Source organism: Lycium ferocissimum, chromosome 9, assembly GCF_029784015.1.
Source record: "Lycium ferocissimum isolate CSIRO_LF1 chromosome 9, AGI_CSIRO_Lferr_CH_V1, whole genome shotgun sequence".
In the NCBI taxonomy this organism is placed as follows: domain Eukaryota; kingdom Viridiplantae; phylum Streptophyta; class Magnoliopsida; order Solanales; family Solanaceae; genus Lycium; species Lycium ferocissimum.
In genome coordinates, this window is record NC_081350.1 from 29,648,931 (window position 1) to 29,667,042 (window position 18,112).

The 18,112-nt window shown below is 34.5% G+C and overlaps 1 protein-coding gene across 1 annotated transcript; it reads right to left on the minus strand.

Annotated features, from left to right (window-relative positions):
* Positions 1-12,634: 12,634 nt before the first annotated feature.
* On the minus strand, positions 12,635-13,703 carry LOC132030207 (abscisic acid receptor PYR1-like). Its single transcript, XM_059419731.1, has one exon. It carries the CDS (start codon positions 13,457-13,459, stop codon positions 12,794-12,796), a length of 666 nt encoding a protein of 221 aa, XP_059275714.1. The 5' UTR covers positions 13,460-13,703; the 3' UTR covers positions 12,635-12,793.
* Between the last annotated feature and the right edge of the window lie 4,409 nt (positions 13,704-18,112).

Here is an 18,112-nt window from a genome sequence, read left to right on the forward strand (position 1 = left end):
GACTAATAAAATAAAGATAACTGACTAAACCCCGAATGAGATGGGGCTCACTAATGAGCTGATACGAGCAAAATCCTACTGAGCAGATGCGGCGTCCTGTAAATACGTACCTGCATCGTGAAATGCAGGCCCCTGGGTAATAAAAGGGGACGTCGGCACATTGAATGTTCGGTATGTAAAGCAACCGAATGAAATAACATGATAAGAATAAGCGAGCGAAAACACGGACATGAACATGAGCATGATATATATATATATATATATATATATATATATATAACATAAGTAAAACATGATAAGTAGGGAGAGCATTTCATAAACCGACATGTGATATCACCACGTGGGTACGTGGAGTCTGGTCCTCGCCGCGACAGTGAGCCCTCATACCTTGCCGGGGTATAAGATGGTATCGTGCACGATGGATCCATTCGGTGTAAAATTAAGGTATCGTCCTAGCGGGCGGAGCGATCCTTGTCCTACGGTGGCTACGTAGTTTCGGGCTATCCGAGCCTTCTCGTAATTCGTGCAACTCCCAAAACATGAACATAATATAGTTGGCTAAGAAGCCCATGATTTTCGTGAATTAACTTGTACTTGTCTTGGTAATCATGATTTCACGAAATAACTTGTAAACATGGTTTCATGAAATAGCTTGTAAACATGGTTTCATGAAATAACGTGTAAGCATGGTTTCACGAAATAACTTGTAAATATGGTTTCATGAAATAAATTGTATTTAGTATGTATGTATCTTGTATCATAGCATGAAAGTAATTATATAATACAGTTGCATGAAAACTTGTAGATATGTAGGATATTCATGAAATAATCATCTCATTTAAAAACATGCATGCAAGAACCCATGGAATACAAGATATGGGTTTTCATAGATTACGGACGGATTCTCAATAATCATAAAGAAATATTAAGAACTCAATGATGGAATTACAACAATTCATACGTAATATAATCATGGACATGGACCTAGGGTTATCATGAGCATGGTATAGAAACCCTAGTTTTAGTAGAAAATCATAATTTATGGATTTTGAGGCGTGGGGAAGAAACAATGATGTTCCCACATGTAGATAGTAACTCTACATACCTTAGTCGCTCCAAAACTTGAATTAAAGACTGGAGCTTTGAAGGAGATTTCCAAAATCTTGAATTCTTGAACCTTGAGATGGGTTTTCTTGAAAACCCTAGTTTTAGGAATGATGATTTCTTGTTTAGATTACAAGGATATGTATTAGAATTGACTTAAAATAATTAGAGTAGGCTTACCTTGGTGTTCTTGATGATGGGAGAGGGTAGGAGGTCGTTCTAGGGCTTGAAGGAATGAAAAATAATGATTTGAAGCGATATGGACGAATATATACTGTACGGAAAATTGCGGTTTACGTCCAAAGCAAGATGCTTGGCCGTATTTTGAAATACGGTCCGTATTCGAAAAGGACCGCATTGCGTCTCTTCAAGAAATGGCCATAACTCTTTGCACAGATGTCCATTTGACCCTCATAATATGCCGTTGGAAAGGTATTTCAAAGCTCTACAACTTTCATCAAGGAAGTTTTCCCAAATTCCAAATACGTTTTGAAATTTAACAATGTAACATCCAAATGTCAAATTCCAGAATGCTCAGAAATCCTTGATACCAGTTTACGTTTTGAAATACGGGCCGTATACTGAAATACGGTCCGTATTTAACAACGTAACGTCCAAATGCCAAATTCCAGAATGTTCAGAAATCCTTGGTAACGGTTTACGACCCGTAAACTGAAATACGGTCACTGTTCATGGGCGTAAACCTCCATCTTACAACTGAAGAGGAAATTTCAAATTCCCACATTCTTTATCTGATTTTCTAAGTCTAGGATCATGGTTAAAGCTTAGGTTAAAGGTACGGGGTGTTACAGAAACTGCCACGTATCATTCCCAAAGCTTATGTGAAGACCCCATCGTGTAAAGTACACTACATTTCATCCTATACTCAACCGATTATACACCCAATTTAAGAAGAACTCAATTTATTTTTTTGGTCTTAAATTCTCATCTTTTTCGACGAGGTAAGTAAATTATTGTGTAAATTCGTTATCCTTTCTCCATCTCATGTCGAATTTCTAGTTTAGGGTTTTAATTTTCTTCCCCAATTTCTGTGTATGAAATTTTAGGGTTAGGAATGGCGAGCAACTTGTTGAATAAGCTGTGTATGGACGAAGAAGATCCTATGCTCAATTCCGTAGTGCGATGCAAACATGGCATTTTGCTGAAAATGCAGACTTCTTGGTCTGATCGCAATCCCGGAAGGAGATTTTGGTCTTGTCCTCACTATGAGGTTTGTGCTCATATTCTAACTTGGTTGATTAATTTTAGTGTTAAGTGTTAATTTCAGTATTTGTATTCTTCAAATTTCGACCAATGAAGTGCAATTTTTCGGATGGAGAGACACGGAGAGAGTTGATCAAAGATCAAGGTTTATTATTCCAAGATTGGTGAACAAAATCAAAGAGTTAGAAGAAGATTACGAGCATGTTCGGGTGCATTTGGATGAGCTTGAAAGTCTTAAGATGAAATATGATAATGTCGACATGAATTCACTTGAACCTAAGGAGAAAATTCAGTTGGATGAGGTTGAAAGTCTTACCCTTCAATACGATAATCTCAACATCAGTGAATTGATTGAGCTTCAAGATTCAAAATATAAAGGTGAGTTGATTAAGCTTCAAGATTCAAAAGATAAAAGTGAGTTGATTGAGCTTCAAGATTCAAAAGATAAAGGTGAGTTGAATGAGTTTGAAGATTCAAAAGAGGAGGAGGATGGGTTGAATGAGTTTGAAGATACAAAAGAGGAGAAGGATGATTTGAATGAGCTTGAAGATTCAAAAGAGAAGGGTAATTTGAAAGAGAAGGATATGACAGGAAAAAAGAAAAGCAGCAGGTGTTGGTTTAATAGAACTTACTTTGGTGTTTAATGGTTTGTTTATTTGTTGTGTATCTTAGTAGTTTATTCGAAATGGGCAACTTGAAGAAAAATCAAATGAAGTTGCCATAGTAACTAGTGGTCTGTTAATAGTACCTCATTTTGTTTGTTGTAATGGTACCTGAATGATCTCGGATAGGCTAAGTTAGATGTGTTTTGTTGGATGGTACATTTTGGTATTGTAACGAAGCATTGTAATGGTATTTTAATGGTGGTCTTGTACCTACACTTGTTTTAGTTTATCCTACTTCTCATATTGGTGTTGTTTCACTAAATTTTGACAACTTTCTTTTGGTATTGTTTGAGTAAATGTTGGGCAAAATAAGATCACATAATGCAGCAAATTGCACCAGATTTCAGCAGACAAAACCATTCTCAAATGCCATGACAACCTAACGCTTTTTTTTCATTCTAAAAATGCACCAGAATTTGTCACTCAAATGTGCCAGAATTCAGCATCAAAACCATTCTCAAATGCCATAACAACCTAACAATTTTTTGAGTGACAAAATGCACCAGAATTTGTCACTCAAATGCACCAGAATTCAGCTTCAAAAGCATTCTCATATGCCATAACAAACTAACAATTTTTTGAATGACAAAATGCACCAGATTTTGTCACTCAAATGCACCATAGATAAACAAAACACTTCTTAAACATTGGGTGTAAATAGCAGAAATTCGGTACCATTTCCAACATAACAAAAAACAAATGGTACATCGAATACCAACATGAACAAAAGTAACTTCAAAGTCTTAAGTCTTAATGTAGCTTCAAACAAACAAAATACAACACTTCCACATTTGGCACTTAACATTAGATCTTCCATGGGTCTCTTGGCAATGAAGGATTGGTACTTTGCCTTGCTTTAGCCACTATTTGATCTCTAATCTCTTGAAGTCTTCTTGTTGTGAGTGCTTTAGCTCTCTTCCACTTCAGTGTACTTATTGGTTTGAAACCAATATCCCCAGTTACATCAGCTGATCTTACTATTTTTTTTTTGGTCCAGTAGATACTATTCTTTGACTTGGCAGCCCAGGCTATTTAAAAATAAAATAAAATCATAAGTTACTGTTATTAAGAGAACAGTACAATATAGTAATGTATCAATACTTACATTAAAAGTTGTGAAGCCATTCTTAGCTTGAAACACACCTACTCCCATCACTCTTGGCCTTTTATATGGTGTTGTTCTTGCCACACCTTTTCCTTTTCCTCTAGTTACAGCAGTTGAACTAGGTGCAATAGTTGAACCAGTTGCAGCTGTACTTCCGGAGCAGTTGAACCAACTTTCAAGTAGATGATTAACATTCCCTCCCACATTTCTTCCCACACTTTTTTTTTTTCCTCTAGTTGCGTTACGGTTGAACTCGTAGGTAGTTGAACTAGGTGCAGCTGTTGAACCAGGTGTAGTAGTACTTCCAGAGCAGTTGAACCAACTTTCAAGTAGGTGATTAACTTTTTCTTCTCCCACATTTCTCCCCACACCCCTTCCACTTCCTCTACCACTTCTAGTACCTCTGGTTCTTTTTGTATTTTCAGCAGCTCTTGAAGAAGTTTTATGTGCCACATTTGGTGTTGTGTTAGTTGCAGATGGAACTTCGGCGAAGAATCGTATTTTTCTTAGGTCTGCCTCTCCCTCTCTTTACTGCAGGCTCAACTTCAACAGTTGTTGTTTTCTAACATACAAACACACATATATTAGAAGACACACAATAAAATAGTACATTACCTTTGGTCTGCCCATTCTTGTTGTTGAACTTGATGGAATTGATGAACCAGGATGATTATATGCATCAGTTGAACTTGATGGAACTGATGAACCAACATTTTTCAAAGGACACCTCTTTTGTTGTGACCTTTAACATGGCAGAGACCACATGTCATAGTCATACCACTTTTAGGTAATTTCCCACACTTCTTTATTTTATTTTGCTCTTTCCTTCTATTCTTTTTGGGCCTGCCTAGCATTGGTTTCACCACTGGTGGTGCAACAGTAGGATGTCTATTATCAGGCCAAAAAGGCATATTATTTACAGGTTGAATGAAGTGAGAATATGTCATCAAATATCTCTTTTTTTTGTAGCAGCTATTAACATATTCAGTTGGGTCATATTGTTTTAAAACCATGGCAAATATGGCATGTGCACAGGGTATCCCCCTAAGCATCCATGATCTACAACTACATACCCTCTTTCTTAGACAAACAGAGTGTTGTTTGTCTCCTTTCAACACTTCATATCCTGATTGTCCATTAAATTCCAATGAACAGTCCATTGCCTTGTCAATATTATCCTCTAATATCTTCATTCCCATTGGAGAAATGTCCCCTATCCAAGTATTTGCAAATTGACTTAACTTTACCTAGCAATTCTAGTCATAACCTTTACTCTTATTAATGATAGTTTTGTGCCTAGCTGCCAAAATCCAGGCATTGAAACTCTCACACATATTATTATCAACTGAATCACACTTCACATCAGTGTTAAAAAACACCTTGCACCAATACTCTTTATCATAGTAGAGTAGATCATCAACTATTCCATCGCCAAGTTTTCCCAGTAACTTCAAATTTGCATTAAATTCTGCCAGTGCTTTTAGCACACTTCCAAAATACTTGCTTCCTTTGAAGCCCTCTCCATTCCTTTGACCAGTTAGCAAGAATGTGCCTAGCACACCTTCTTTCTTCACAGGCTGGCAACAGTTCCCTAGTTGCTGATTCAAGTCCCTACAACAGTTGGCATCAAAGAGTGAAAAAACAGAAACAATAAAGAATAAAGAAACAGAAAGTGTGAAAATAACTAGAAGGTATGATAAGAACATACCTTTTGCATGTCTAAAATAATAGTGTAACCTGTGCCATCTCCTAATCCCAAGTCCTCCTTCAGCAAAGTCAAGAACCAAGACCAAGTATTTTTGTTCTCATATTCCACTACTGCCCAAGCAAGTGGAAGCATTTGGTTATTCCCATCCCTAGCCACAACACATAGTAATTGCCCCCTCCTAATTCCTTTAAGGAAACAACCATCTAATCCTATGCATTTCCTAACAGCCATGAATGCCTTCTTGAGTGCATCAAAACAGATGTAAAAAGCTTCAAAAACTGGCTGACCAAGATCATTAGCATCACCAAGTTTAACAACACAACTACTTCGTGGTTTGTCCTTAACAACTCATCCTTATAATCAAGAATTCTCCCAAACTCAAGAACATGATCTCCCATTATCTCCTTCAGCACCTTAGCTCTTGCTCTCCTAGCTGTGGTCTTACCAACATGGACTTTAAACTTCTTCCTAACTATCTCTTGCAACTTAAACACTCTAACGTTTGGTTGTTCAATTATTCTCTTTTTTAAGGCATGAGCCAAGAATTTAGCATTGCACAAGTAATTTCTGGAGGATTTTTCACACTTATGAACTGGAATCTAATTCCTAATAATAAAATTATTACTTACTTTGTCAAGGCTAGCAAACAGAAGCCACTTGCAACCTTCCTTGCAATACCTCACCCTTACTCTATTAGGCTCATTAACATACTTCTCAATCTGAACTCTCCTCTAGATTGCATACCTAGTGACTGCATCTCTAAACTCCTTCACACTCACAAAAGTCATTCCCAACCGCCACACAATTTTTTTACAAGTTGGATCAAATCTCACACCCTTTGTACCAGATTTTTTTTCTTTTAGATTTTGACAGTTTTACCCTCCTTTGTTGCCCCTCTTCAAACCAATATTCATCATCATCAGTTTCATAGCTACCAGGATTAGAACTTGGGTAATATGGTTCATCACCCCCTAGTCTTCCTTCTAATTTTTTTTTTACCTACTTCTGCAGTCTCATCAAATCCCAAATCTGGTTCAGCTTCATCACATGGTACATCTTCCGTGTCTTTTGGAATTCTTTCCCTTCTATTCCTCCTTGCTGCTTTTCTTCTCTCATTCTTAAGCTCTATGTACTCCTCATGTACATCACTGAAATAATCATCGATCTCTAGTCAAGTCACCATTTTCAGAATCTGGACTATCATCAGTTGATTCATCAGATCCCTTTACTGAAAGTTCACTGTTTTCAGAATCTGATGGAGCAGCAGCTAGATCTATTGGATCTTGAGTGTTTGGAGGTACTACTTCTAATGGAGGAGTAGTATTTGGGGCAGTATCTAGGGCATTTTTTGAGGCAGTATTTAGGGTTGAAGCTGGGGCATTTAAAGATACCTCACAAACTTTAATGTTTTGACTAGCACTTCCTTCAATGGTCCCTACCCCTTTATAAAGAGAAGAATTAGATTCCCCCTCATCCATGTGCACATATACTTCCAAAATCTGCCCACTTTGCAAAGTCCTACCAATTCTTGAAAGAACCCTATCATTGTCAATATTTCCTAAAATGCCACTGTTAGGTGGCCTAATACTAAAGTTGCAACATGAGTTGTACCCTAGATCTGTAATATAACCCTTCAGCTCAAAATAAGAAAGTGTATCAACATCAACATTAGTAAATTCACTCATTATCCCACCCACATATCTTGCTTCATCCTTATCATCTTCATACACTAAGTCCCCACCATGATACAGTCTTACAGTGATAAATGTAAACCCACTCATACCTAAATGCAAACAAACACAAATAACAAAAAAAATTCGTCATAATTCTCAACAAACTAAGTAATCGACAAAAATGAGAAAAACTCACTAAAGCAAAAAAGCAGTGTAGACATGCAAATCAAGTGGAAAATCTAACATTTTAGCAGCAATTCAAAAAAAAATACTATTTTATTCGATTCATCAAAATCGCAAACATAAAAACCCCTAAAACCCTAGACTAACACAAACCCAATTAAATGTAGTAAAGTACTAATCTTTGGTCGAAATGTAAGCTTAGCCTTCCAACTGACCGTGAATCAACAAGTTGTACCACCAAAGAAATCAAAAAAAAAAAAAAAAAAAAAAAACCTAGACTATACTTTTTTGAACTGAAGGGAGATAGAACGTTTAATTGAAGAACCTAATAATCTACATACTTCTTTTCACTCTATTAATGATGAACTGCAGGAGAATTAAGAGGAATTAAGGATTTGGGGAAATTTTGTTCAAGAATCGAAGAGGTTCGGCTGATTTTTGGGTGTAGTCTTTTGGTCCAAATGAGCAACGTAATAAAATTACGGAAAAGGCTCAAATATGCCATCCAACTATCAGAAATGGCTCATTTATGCCACTCGTCAATAGTTTGGCTCATTTATGCCATCAAACTATAGGAAATGGCTCATTTATGCCATCGAACTATAGGAAATGACTCATTTATGCCATTGATCAATAGTTTGACTCATTTATGTCATCGCATGTTACCAAAATGACTCATCCATGCCATATTTCATTAAAGCTGTTTTTACAATACCATATATGACACGTGGCCTCCAACTAGATTATGATTGTGGGTGGATAAGGTGTATGGGTCAGATTTTTTTATTAATTTGGCATTTAAAATTAGGCTGATTTAATTAAACGACGTAGACCTCTAATTGGAGGTCACGTGTCATATCTGGTATTATAAAACCGGCGTTAATAAAAAATGTCATGGATGAGTCATTTTGATAACGGGCAATGGCATAAATGAGTCAAACTATTGATGAGTGGCATAAATGAGTCATTTCCTATAGTTCGATGGCATAAATGAGCCATTTCCTATAGTTCGGTGGCATAAATGAGCCATTTCTGACAGTTGGATGGCATATTTGAGCCTTTTCCGATAAAATTAAAAGGAAAAGTGAATTGTCTTGGGGCCCACAGCGCGTGTATAACGTGATTGTAATATAACCGGGACACTAGTCTAAGTCAAAGACAAAAGGTGCAAATAATTACGGAAAATATAGTTTAGGGGGTAATAGGACCCTCGAATGGAAAGGCTATGTGTCCTAGCAAATTTGGTACAAGTTGGGATGTGGGGAACAAAGTGCCTTATCCCAAAAAAGCAAGTCATAGTTCATAACAAAATTAATACGCTACTAGAAGACCTTTCAAAAAAATACAACATCAATTGATCAAACTTTAGTTCAATAAAAACGAAAATTTAATATGAATAGTAATATAACTACTCTTTCATATAATCCTCCCACATGGTAGACATAAATAAAGGTTGGTGGAAGTTAATGAGGTTGGTAAATGGTTGGTGGGAGTAATTGTTAAAAATATTTACCAACTTATGGGTTTTTTTCCTATAAAATATAAACTTATGGGTCAAGTTTTATATTTAAATTTTTTGAAACCGTGGTTTGAAACCCCAAATCATGCCTTTTTGGATGATTTGGGGTTTCAAATGATATGAAATGCATGTCCAAACGCTGGTTTTATCTCATGGTTTCAACCGCATGTCCAAACGCCTACTTAAATTTTTTGAAACCATAAGATGAAATGTATGTCCAAACGCTGGTTTCATCTCATGGTTTCAAACCACATGTCCAAACACCTACTTAATTATTTCACTATAAATAATAATTAAAAAAACAAAAAACAAAGTTGCTTCTCACTATCACCCATTGATGATTAAAACATAAAAATGAAGTATGTGATTGCAAGAAAATTACTCAAAGAAATGACCCCGCATCATACCATTGACTATGTTGACATGTCCAAATATAATTAGGATCACTTTGTCAATGACATTTGTTGATTGGTACATACAAGAATCTTGGTAATGGGCCACAATAGAGTAGGATTTGGCTATACAGTACCCTTTGGGGACAGTCCCATATGGAGTATAGTTTTAATAATTATTCCCATTATTAAATGACTCTTTCCATAAAAATAGAGGAGGCAAAAGAGGACCTTTTCTGTAAATTCATCAGCTTTTACTGAATATAGAATTCAGATCAGTGTAAGACAAACAACTTGCTGGAAATGGGAATCGATTTGATCAACCCCAAATTTTTTAAAGTGCCCCAATTTTTTTTTAGTTTCCTTTACAAACCCTAAACTTTCTTCCTTTTTTCTTATTTAATTCTTAGTTTTCTTTATCCTTGATGGGTCTCAACTCCTCTAGCGAAACCCTTGATCCATAACAAACCTTCCATTCCTGTTTTCATGACACTGTTTTCTTGTTAGTCCGTGTAAAGAGGAATGATTCATTATTAAATTTGAAAGTAATTTAATTTAAATTTCTCATTTTATCCTCAATGAGAAAATTTTCAATTACACAAATGTAATGACATGCCTAAATTCACAAGTTCTAAAAATTTTATAACTACATAAATGCTAAGACATGCTTAAAACCACAATTTAAAAAAAAATCATCTTCTTCAATTTTGTGCCAAATCAAATTATGTCACATGAATTCAAATGGATGAGGTACACCATAAGGTTGATAGACAAAAGACAGTGAATGATGTTGAGTGATTTTTGTCCTTAAAGTTTGAACTCAACTGCCTATGTTGTCAATTTTTTCCCAATCTGACGAATTAAGGAATAGGGCATTCTCACTTCTATATTACCTAAAAGACAAGGCTCCAAAAATACCCATTCTGAGCACTATTCTAAGTAGCGTTTGACCATAAAAATAAAATATTTTTCACTTTATTGGAATTTTGAAGTTGGAGTTGAAGATGGAGTTGTGTTTGATTATAGTTTTTGCAAAGAATATTTGGTTGTTTGAATATACTGAAAGTGAAAACAGGGTTTTAGGTGTTTTCAAACAAGTTGTATTTGGAATTTTCATGGCCAAAAGTTGATTTTCAAATAAAGTGACAAAAATTTCCGGAAAAAAGTGAAAATTTCTCATGGCCAAACGGGTCCTAAAACTTCTCTCCTATCTGTTTTTGGCATCTCTTTTTGGTACATTTTTATTGATTCTCTTTCCCCTTTGGGGCATTAGTTTCGTTATGTTGTTGTTTAATTAAAGATCTTTCACATTTAGCCGCAAAAACTTTTCCTAATCAAGTTTTCCAAAGAAGTAAACATGTTATACGTATTTGGTAACATAACAAAATTATTTTTCCGATAAGTAAAACAAAAAAAATTTTTTTAAAAAAAAAAAAAAGCCTTTTTGAGTGTTTAGAATCAAACCAATTCGAATTAAGTATACTTTTACAATAAACAAACTTATCAAATATTTAGTTTGACCCTTTTCTTTATGTTATTTTCCTTTATAATTCTCCCTCCATATTATCATGTTCCAAATCTTCTCTATTTTTTTCCATCTTGTGCTGGTCTGGTATTATTTTTATCTTATGTTAGAAGTACTAGTCTAATCTCATGTCAGTTGCTTTAAAAAATACTTGTTACACAATGTGTAAATAACGTAGGCAGATAGTTTCTACAAAGTGAACGATTTTGAAAATTATACTGTTCAATTCTTTGGAATCCAAACTAGTAGTAGTAAGAACTTTTCTTATTCCGAAACAGTCAGCAAAACACAAATTGCTTTTCAGATAACGTTAAGAAAACCTTTTCAAAAAATATATTACCGTGAGTCCGTGAATATGTGCAAAAGCCAAAGTCCTTACATTAGACCTAAATATACCATAAGAATTACAGATTTAACACCCTAAACTCAAATGGCATATCCACATAGAGTAAAAGATGGCCAGGTAAACGTTTTTATCGGAAATATATATAGTGTATATAGAAAATTATACTATTAGAATTTTAAACATGCTTAGTGTAATTCTTGATTTCGCCACTGATCGAACGAGCTGAACCAGTGCAATTCCTGATTATACTACTAAAATTATATATCATTAAATAATTTTTTGTACCCTTTCGAGTGAAAATTCCGACTCGGCTGTTGGATTGAACCAGCTAGCTTGATATCATGTGCTTTTTATAAGAAGCCTCTAAAGCTTATTCATGTTTGATGGATGGAGTATCAATATTAACAAAGTGATTGGCTGATAACAATAGTAGCAAAGAGAGTTACTTCAAACACACGCTAAGAGGAAATAATTGGTGAATGCAAATGGACAAAGAACTCCAACTGAAAAAGAAAAAAAACTGGAAAAGTGATCCAATCAAGAGGAGAAACTTAAAACAAATATGCCACATGAAATATACTGAAATTGACAATCAGCAATAGCCTTTGTACGCAATCTAAAATGGTCCCACTTTCCATTTTACATGGAACTAACATATTTATCACACTCTTTACTTTATTCAAAATTCTTGAGATCTATATCACTTATAATTCATGCAATTTATTCTGGATTTGGGTAATGCACACTTGGAAATATTACACAAATTCATAAAAAAATGCTACATAATACAACAACAACAACATACCCAGTGAAATCTCACATAGTGAGATCTCTATATAGAATACTGACAGGCCTTACCCGCACTTATGCAGGTAGGACTGCTTTCCGAGACTTCTGCCGCGCAAGGAAAATGCTACATAATATGTTGAAAAAGAGGAGTGATATTTAAAGTTACAGACTAATACGCACGATTAGAATTTCATTATAAACCTAAGTGATCTAAAGTTCAAATCTCCCCTAATGCCTCCCCTTATTGTTTTTTCTTCCATTATTCAAGACTTCCCAAAATAACTTAAATAAAATAGTAAATATAAGCTGCATTATATAGAAACAAAACAACTACAGTATCCATTTTCATTTGAAAAAGGAACTCAAGAATTGAAATAAATAAATAAAAAAAAAACATAGACGTTTTTAACCATCCACCAAATTCCTTTCTTTCCATTAATCCATTGTCAAGACATAAACCCAAAAGGCAATAAAAAGAACAATTGAAAAAAAAAAATCCAGAATAAAACAAATAAAAAGCTTTTTTTTTTCTTTTTGTGGTATAGGATTATTCACATCATTCACCTGTGACTTGCAGCACCACCACCACCACCACCAGCAACAACTTCACGTGCCATAGTTTCAGTAACATTAGCCAATTTCTGAAGATTCAATTTCACAACAGTATCAGCAAAAAGCCTTGTATCTTCTTCCGTATTCCCTTCAGGTACATCAACAACGTACGATTCCAAGACAACGGTCCAGATCTCTCCATCCTCCTTTTCCAATCCATGCACTGTCGTAACAGACCTATAATTCCTCAACCTATGTTCCCCACCAATAATACTAAACCCCGTTACGTGTCGGTCATCATCCAATATATCTAGCCTTTCAGTACTTGTTGCAGCCGGTAAACCAGATATAACACTGACGTCACGTGTAGACCCTACGGATATAGTAAAGTCTTGACTTACAGAACAGCTTTTGATGAAGTGTTTGTATGTTTGGGGTTTGTCGAAACGTCGTAGGATTGTCCAAACGGTGTGTGGAGGCGCGTGGATGCGTTGTGCGAGTAGGGAAGAGCATTGGCCTGAGTTGACTTGGTATGAATGGAACTCAGTGATGGATGAAGTTAAGTGTTGGAATTCTGAGGGAGTTAAACCGGGTGGAACTGTTAAGTGATGGGTTGTGATTGTTGATGTAGATGAGCGGGGTTGGGATTCTGGTTCAGGTCTATTATTATCCATTGAAGAAATAGAGAGAGAGAGAGAGATTGAAGAAATGGAGATGGAGAAAGCGATAGAGAGAGAAAGGAAGGGAGAGATTTTATTTGTTTATATGGGTGAGATAATGGGAAAAGAAAAGGGCAAAATGGGAAAATTTGTTGTAGATGCAATTTATTTCTTAAGTGAATGGATTATTTATTATGTTTTACATTATTAGTGCAAATCAGAAGGACTGGAGCTGTTGGATGTTGCTCAGTCCTTCCATAACTCAACGATCATCGTTAAACTTCAGCCCTTCGAGTTGGCCACGGGGTAACAACCTCTGAGGCCCCGCACCATTGCGACAGGAGGGGGCTTGAACCTGGTTATAAAATCTAATTGGTGGATTAAAATGTAACTAGTGTTCAATAGTTTTGAAGATGAGCAATTTGGATATTTCACATATACTCCACATAATTTGTTATATACTCTTGTATTTATGTTTGACTTGGCACATCCTTAAGAAGTAATAAATATGATTGTAATTTTATTATATCACCCTTAATTATTACATATTGAAAATGAATTGGAAATATTTATAGTTCTTAATAATAAGGGTGAAATAGGTATTGAATGATAAATTACACTTGATTTTTCAAACTAGACAGGTAAAGTGGACATCTATTTTTAATATAATAGACAAGTAAAAGTGAATGGAAGAGTATAATTTAGTATACTTATATATTCTAATAATAGCAATTTTGGTCCTTTAATTATCAGTAAGTTTTGATTTAATTCTTGACTGACTAAGCACATTGAATCTTTTATTATTTGAAGTGGTTGATTTCATCCTTCTGCTTGCAGCTCTATCCATATTAATTGAAGGGAAAAGGGGCAAATATACCCCTTAACTTTACAATAGAGCATATATATCCGTCGTTTAAAAAGTGATGTATATATACTCTTACCGTTACACAAATGGTGCATATTTACCCTTTTGTTAACAGAATTTTATTTTTTGAATTAAACAATGATTTGCCTTGTTTTTTAAAAATAAAAAATTGCTAAAAAAAAAAGTGTTCTTCATCTTCATGTTAACCCAATTGTAAATCTCAATCAAAATCACCCAAAACCTTTACCAAATTATCTCAAATTTCAGATATGAACTTATCAAGACATTCCCGATCTTTTAAAATAACACCCGTTCGAAATGAAGCCCGCTTGTGGAACCCGAATTATTTCGTGGAACAAGAAAGGAGCATAACTTGGAAACATACAAGGAGCAAAATAGAAAAGTAGATGATGGCTGGAAATGCTTTAATCCATGTATCAACAAATTCCACTGTGTTTCCATTATATCCAGTGGTAGAAATGTGTTGGGTGGTGGTTTGATGGGTATAAAAGCACCAATCAGGCCTAAAAATCAAACCTTCAGTGTGAAAGCAATGTCTGCAAATACGGGTCATAGCCAAGAACAGGAGCAACAACCCATGGCGGAACTAGAATTCTTAATAAGGGGTGTCAAAATATAAAAAAGTAACTATACAATGAAATTAAGGGGATTCAACACATAGTATATATACATAAAAAAGTTATTTTTACATATTTGCACAGTATAATTTTTCGGCGAAGGGGTGTCGGTTGACACCCCTTGGATGCAGGTGGCTCCGCCACTAGCAACAACCCGCATCATCTCGGAGCATGAAGGTCCGCTTTACTTAGCTCAAGTTCAAATTTGGATTTCCGCAAGCATGCTACATTTGAAATGGTGTTGATCCGGAATGTCTTGAAAAGTTCATATCTGAAATTTGGGATAATTTGGTGAAGATTTTGGGTTATTTTGGTGGAGATTTACAATTGGGTTAACATGAAGATGATGACACATTTTTTTATTTTATTTTAACAATTTTTAAATTAAAAAAAACAAGGCAAATCATTTTTTAATTCAGAAAATAAAATTATGTTAACAAACGGGTAAATATGCCATTTTGTGTAACGGCGAGGGTATATATGCACCACTTTTTTAAGAAGAAGTATATATGCTCTATATCGCAAAGTTGAGGGGTATATTTGCCCCTTTTCCCCTAATTGAATAATCAAATGTTACACTAATTGACGACGCATAATGTTAAGTATGTGTTGTATATTTGAGGCCACTAATATAGTTTTATAAAAATATAGTGGTAACATGTTTTCTATGGAAAAGGACAAAAACACATATTTTTGTTAATGGGAGATTAAATTTGTTAGTTTAATATTTTAAGGATCAAAATAAAATCTGCTAGTAATTGAAAACCCAAAGGTATTATACTTATTGTACCTCATAAATTTCACATTAATCCCTACTTCTATTAAAGGTATACAGGAGGCTTACCTTGCGTAGGGAGTATCTAGTCTAATTTTTAATGTGCTAACCTCTAGTCAGAGTTGTACTATTAAAAATAAAAAATTGTGGAGTGTAGGGAAATGTCACAAAAAATAGAAAAGAATAATGAAAAGCCATGTGGGTTCCTGCCCCTCTGTCTGAGCCAAGTTGATTGCCAGCTCAGCCACCTGCAAGTCAAGCCCAAAATTCATTCTCTTTTTTATTCAATTTAATTTAATTTAATATTTCCATAAGTCAATCGTATTAATTATCTTAGTTTCCTTATTCTCGATAATCTAATTATTTCTGTTTAGTTTTCCTTTTTCTTTGGAGAAAACGTTTGAAAATTGCCTCAAAGTACAAAGTGTCTCCACCGGTATTTATATCAAACCAATGAATGTATGCGATAGACTTGAATATATACAACTATAACTTAAATATGATTAATTAATGTTTATATTCGCTTCATTCAGAGGCAAATCCATGATTTTAAGAGGATGGGTTCACCATTTTAAATAAAATTAGAAAAAATAAAAGGAAGTGCATTTAGTTGCGTTCGATCCCACGACCTTAAGGGATTAAACCTAACGCTTAACCAGTGCTCCACTCAGTCTAGTTTGATCATGTGTTCCTTCGGTTAATATTAGATATATTTTAAGAATTATATACATAATATACCGAGTTTAGTCGGGTGACCATGTGTTCACGTGACCCATTTTTTATGCCTAAATTCGCCCCTGGCTTCATTAATCATTTAACCATAGTAAATTACATTGATTTTGATGTAAATACTCGGTGTGGGTAAGTATTTGTTTGAGAACATCTCCTTTTAACTTTAGGATATAAAGTGCACTTCCTCTAAAACTTTAAGAAGCCGTTAGGACATGATTTGAAATCATGATGATTTGAAGTTGAAGTTTTATTTGGACATGCAATTTAGATTTTTTTAGTTGTATTTTTTCTCATAAAGATAAAAACCCCACAAGTTGTGAAAAACATCAAAACTTTCCCAATTCTTATATAATCTTATCAAATGAGCAAATCATAGTTCATATCAAAATTAACACGCTACTAGAAGACGTTTCTAAAAAATACAACATGATCAATTGATCAAACTTTAGTTCAATAAAAAGGAAAATTTAATATGAGTTGTAGTGTAACTACTCTTTAATAGTATAATCTTTCCATATGGTTGGTAAGACCGTAAGAGTAAATTTGTTATAAATATACTATCAACTTGCAGGTCTTTTAATATTTGGTATAAATAATTGGTAAACATGGTTGGTGAATGTATCTACCAACTTTTGGATTTTTTTTTACAAAATATAAACTTATGGGTTAAGTTTTACATTTAAAAATTTTGAAATCATGATCGATTTGGAATCCCAAATCATGCCTTTTTGGATGATTTGGGATTTGAAATCATGATATGAAGTTGAAGCTGAAATTTTGCGCAAATTGCATAAACAAACACTGATTTGAAATCATGATTTCATATCACATGTCCAAACGCCTACTTAAGCATGCTTATAGTTAGAGGATCATATGCTTCACAAGATAACATAAAAAATATGAGGCATATAAGTTATAACTCAATGTGATTAAATGCTTAAAGTAAGGTAGAATTCACCAATATGCCCACTGATCACCTGTTGTTATGGAATTAAGTGAAGTTTTATGTTCTCTTTTATCATATAGAGTCCGTTTGGATTGGCTTATAAGTTGCCTATAAGCTGTTTTCAGCTTTTTTGAGTGTTTAATTACTGGCAAATTTTAAAATGTTCATTTTGTGCTTAAAATAAGCTCAAAAAATTAATTGGGTTTGTTTGGCTTAACTTATCTCAAGCAGCTTATAAGCTGAAAACAGCTTATAAGCTGCTTTTTTTAAGCCCATCCAAACAGGCTCATAATCACCTTTTAATCTTTACTAATATACATGTAGAGTCAACCTAACTGTTCACTATGCTATGTTTCGTTAAAACAATCATTTTAAAAAAAGTGGTTATCCTCGTCACACCCTTGACCTACCCTTTAGTTTGGATTTAATCAATTTCCTTCTCTATTTTTCTGGAAGCTATATATAATTAATTCTTCATGATTACCATGATTAGTACTCCATTAATTAATTCTCCAGTATTAAGATTGCGCCATAAATTCCAAAAATTAAGAAAAAACATCATGATTTGCTGGCTCTTACATCTGCTGAAAGCGTTAAACTGGTCCCCTGTTCTACAATCTAATTAGTTAATAATAAACAGAAAAACAAAGCAGACTTTTAGAATTGTTCCCACGTAGTGATTGATTTATGTAATTCAACTAATTTAGCCGTA

Bases quoted from the DNA above. Each gene is read 5' to 3' on its own strand.
- LOC132030207 (XM_059419731.1), bottom strand. From the start codon at position 13,459: ATGGATAATAATAGACCTGAACCAGAATCCCAACCCCGCTCATCTACA.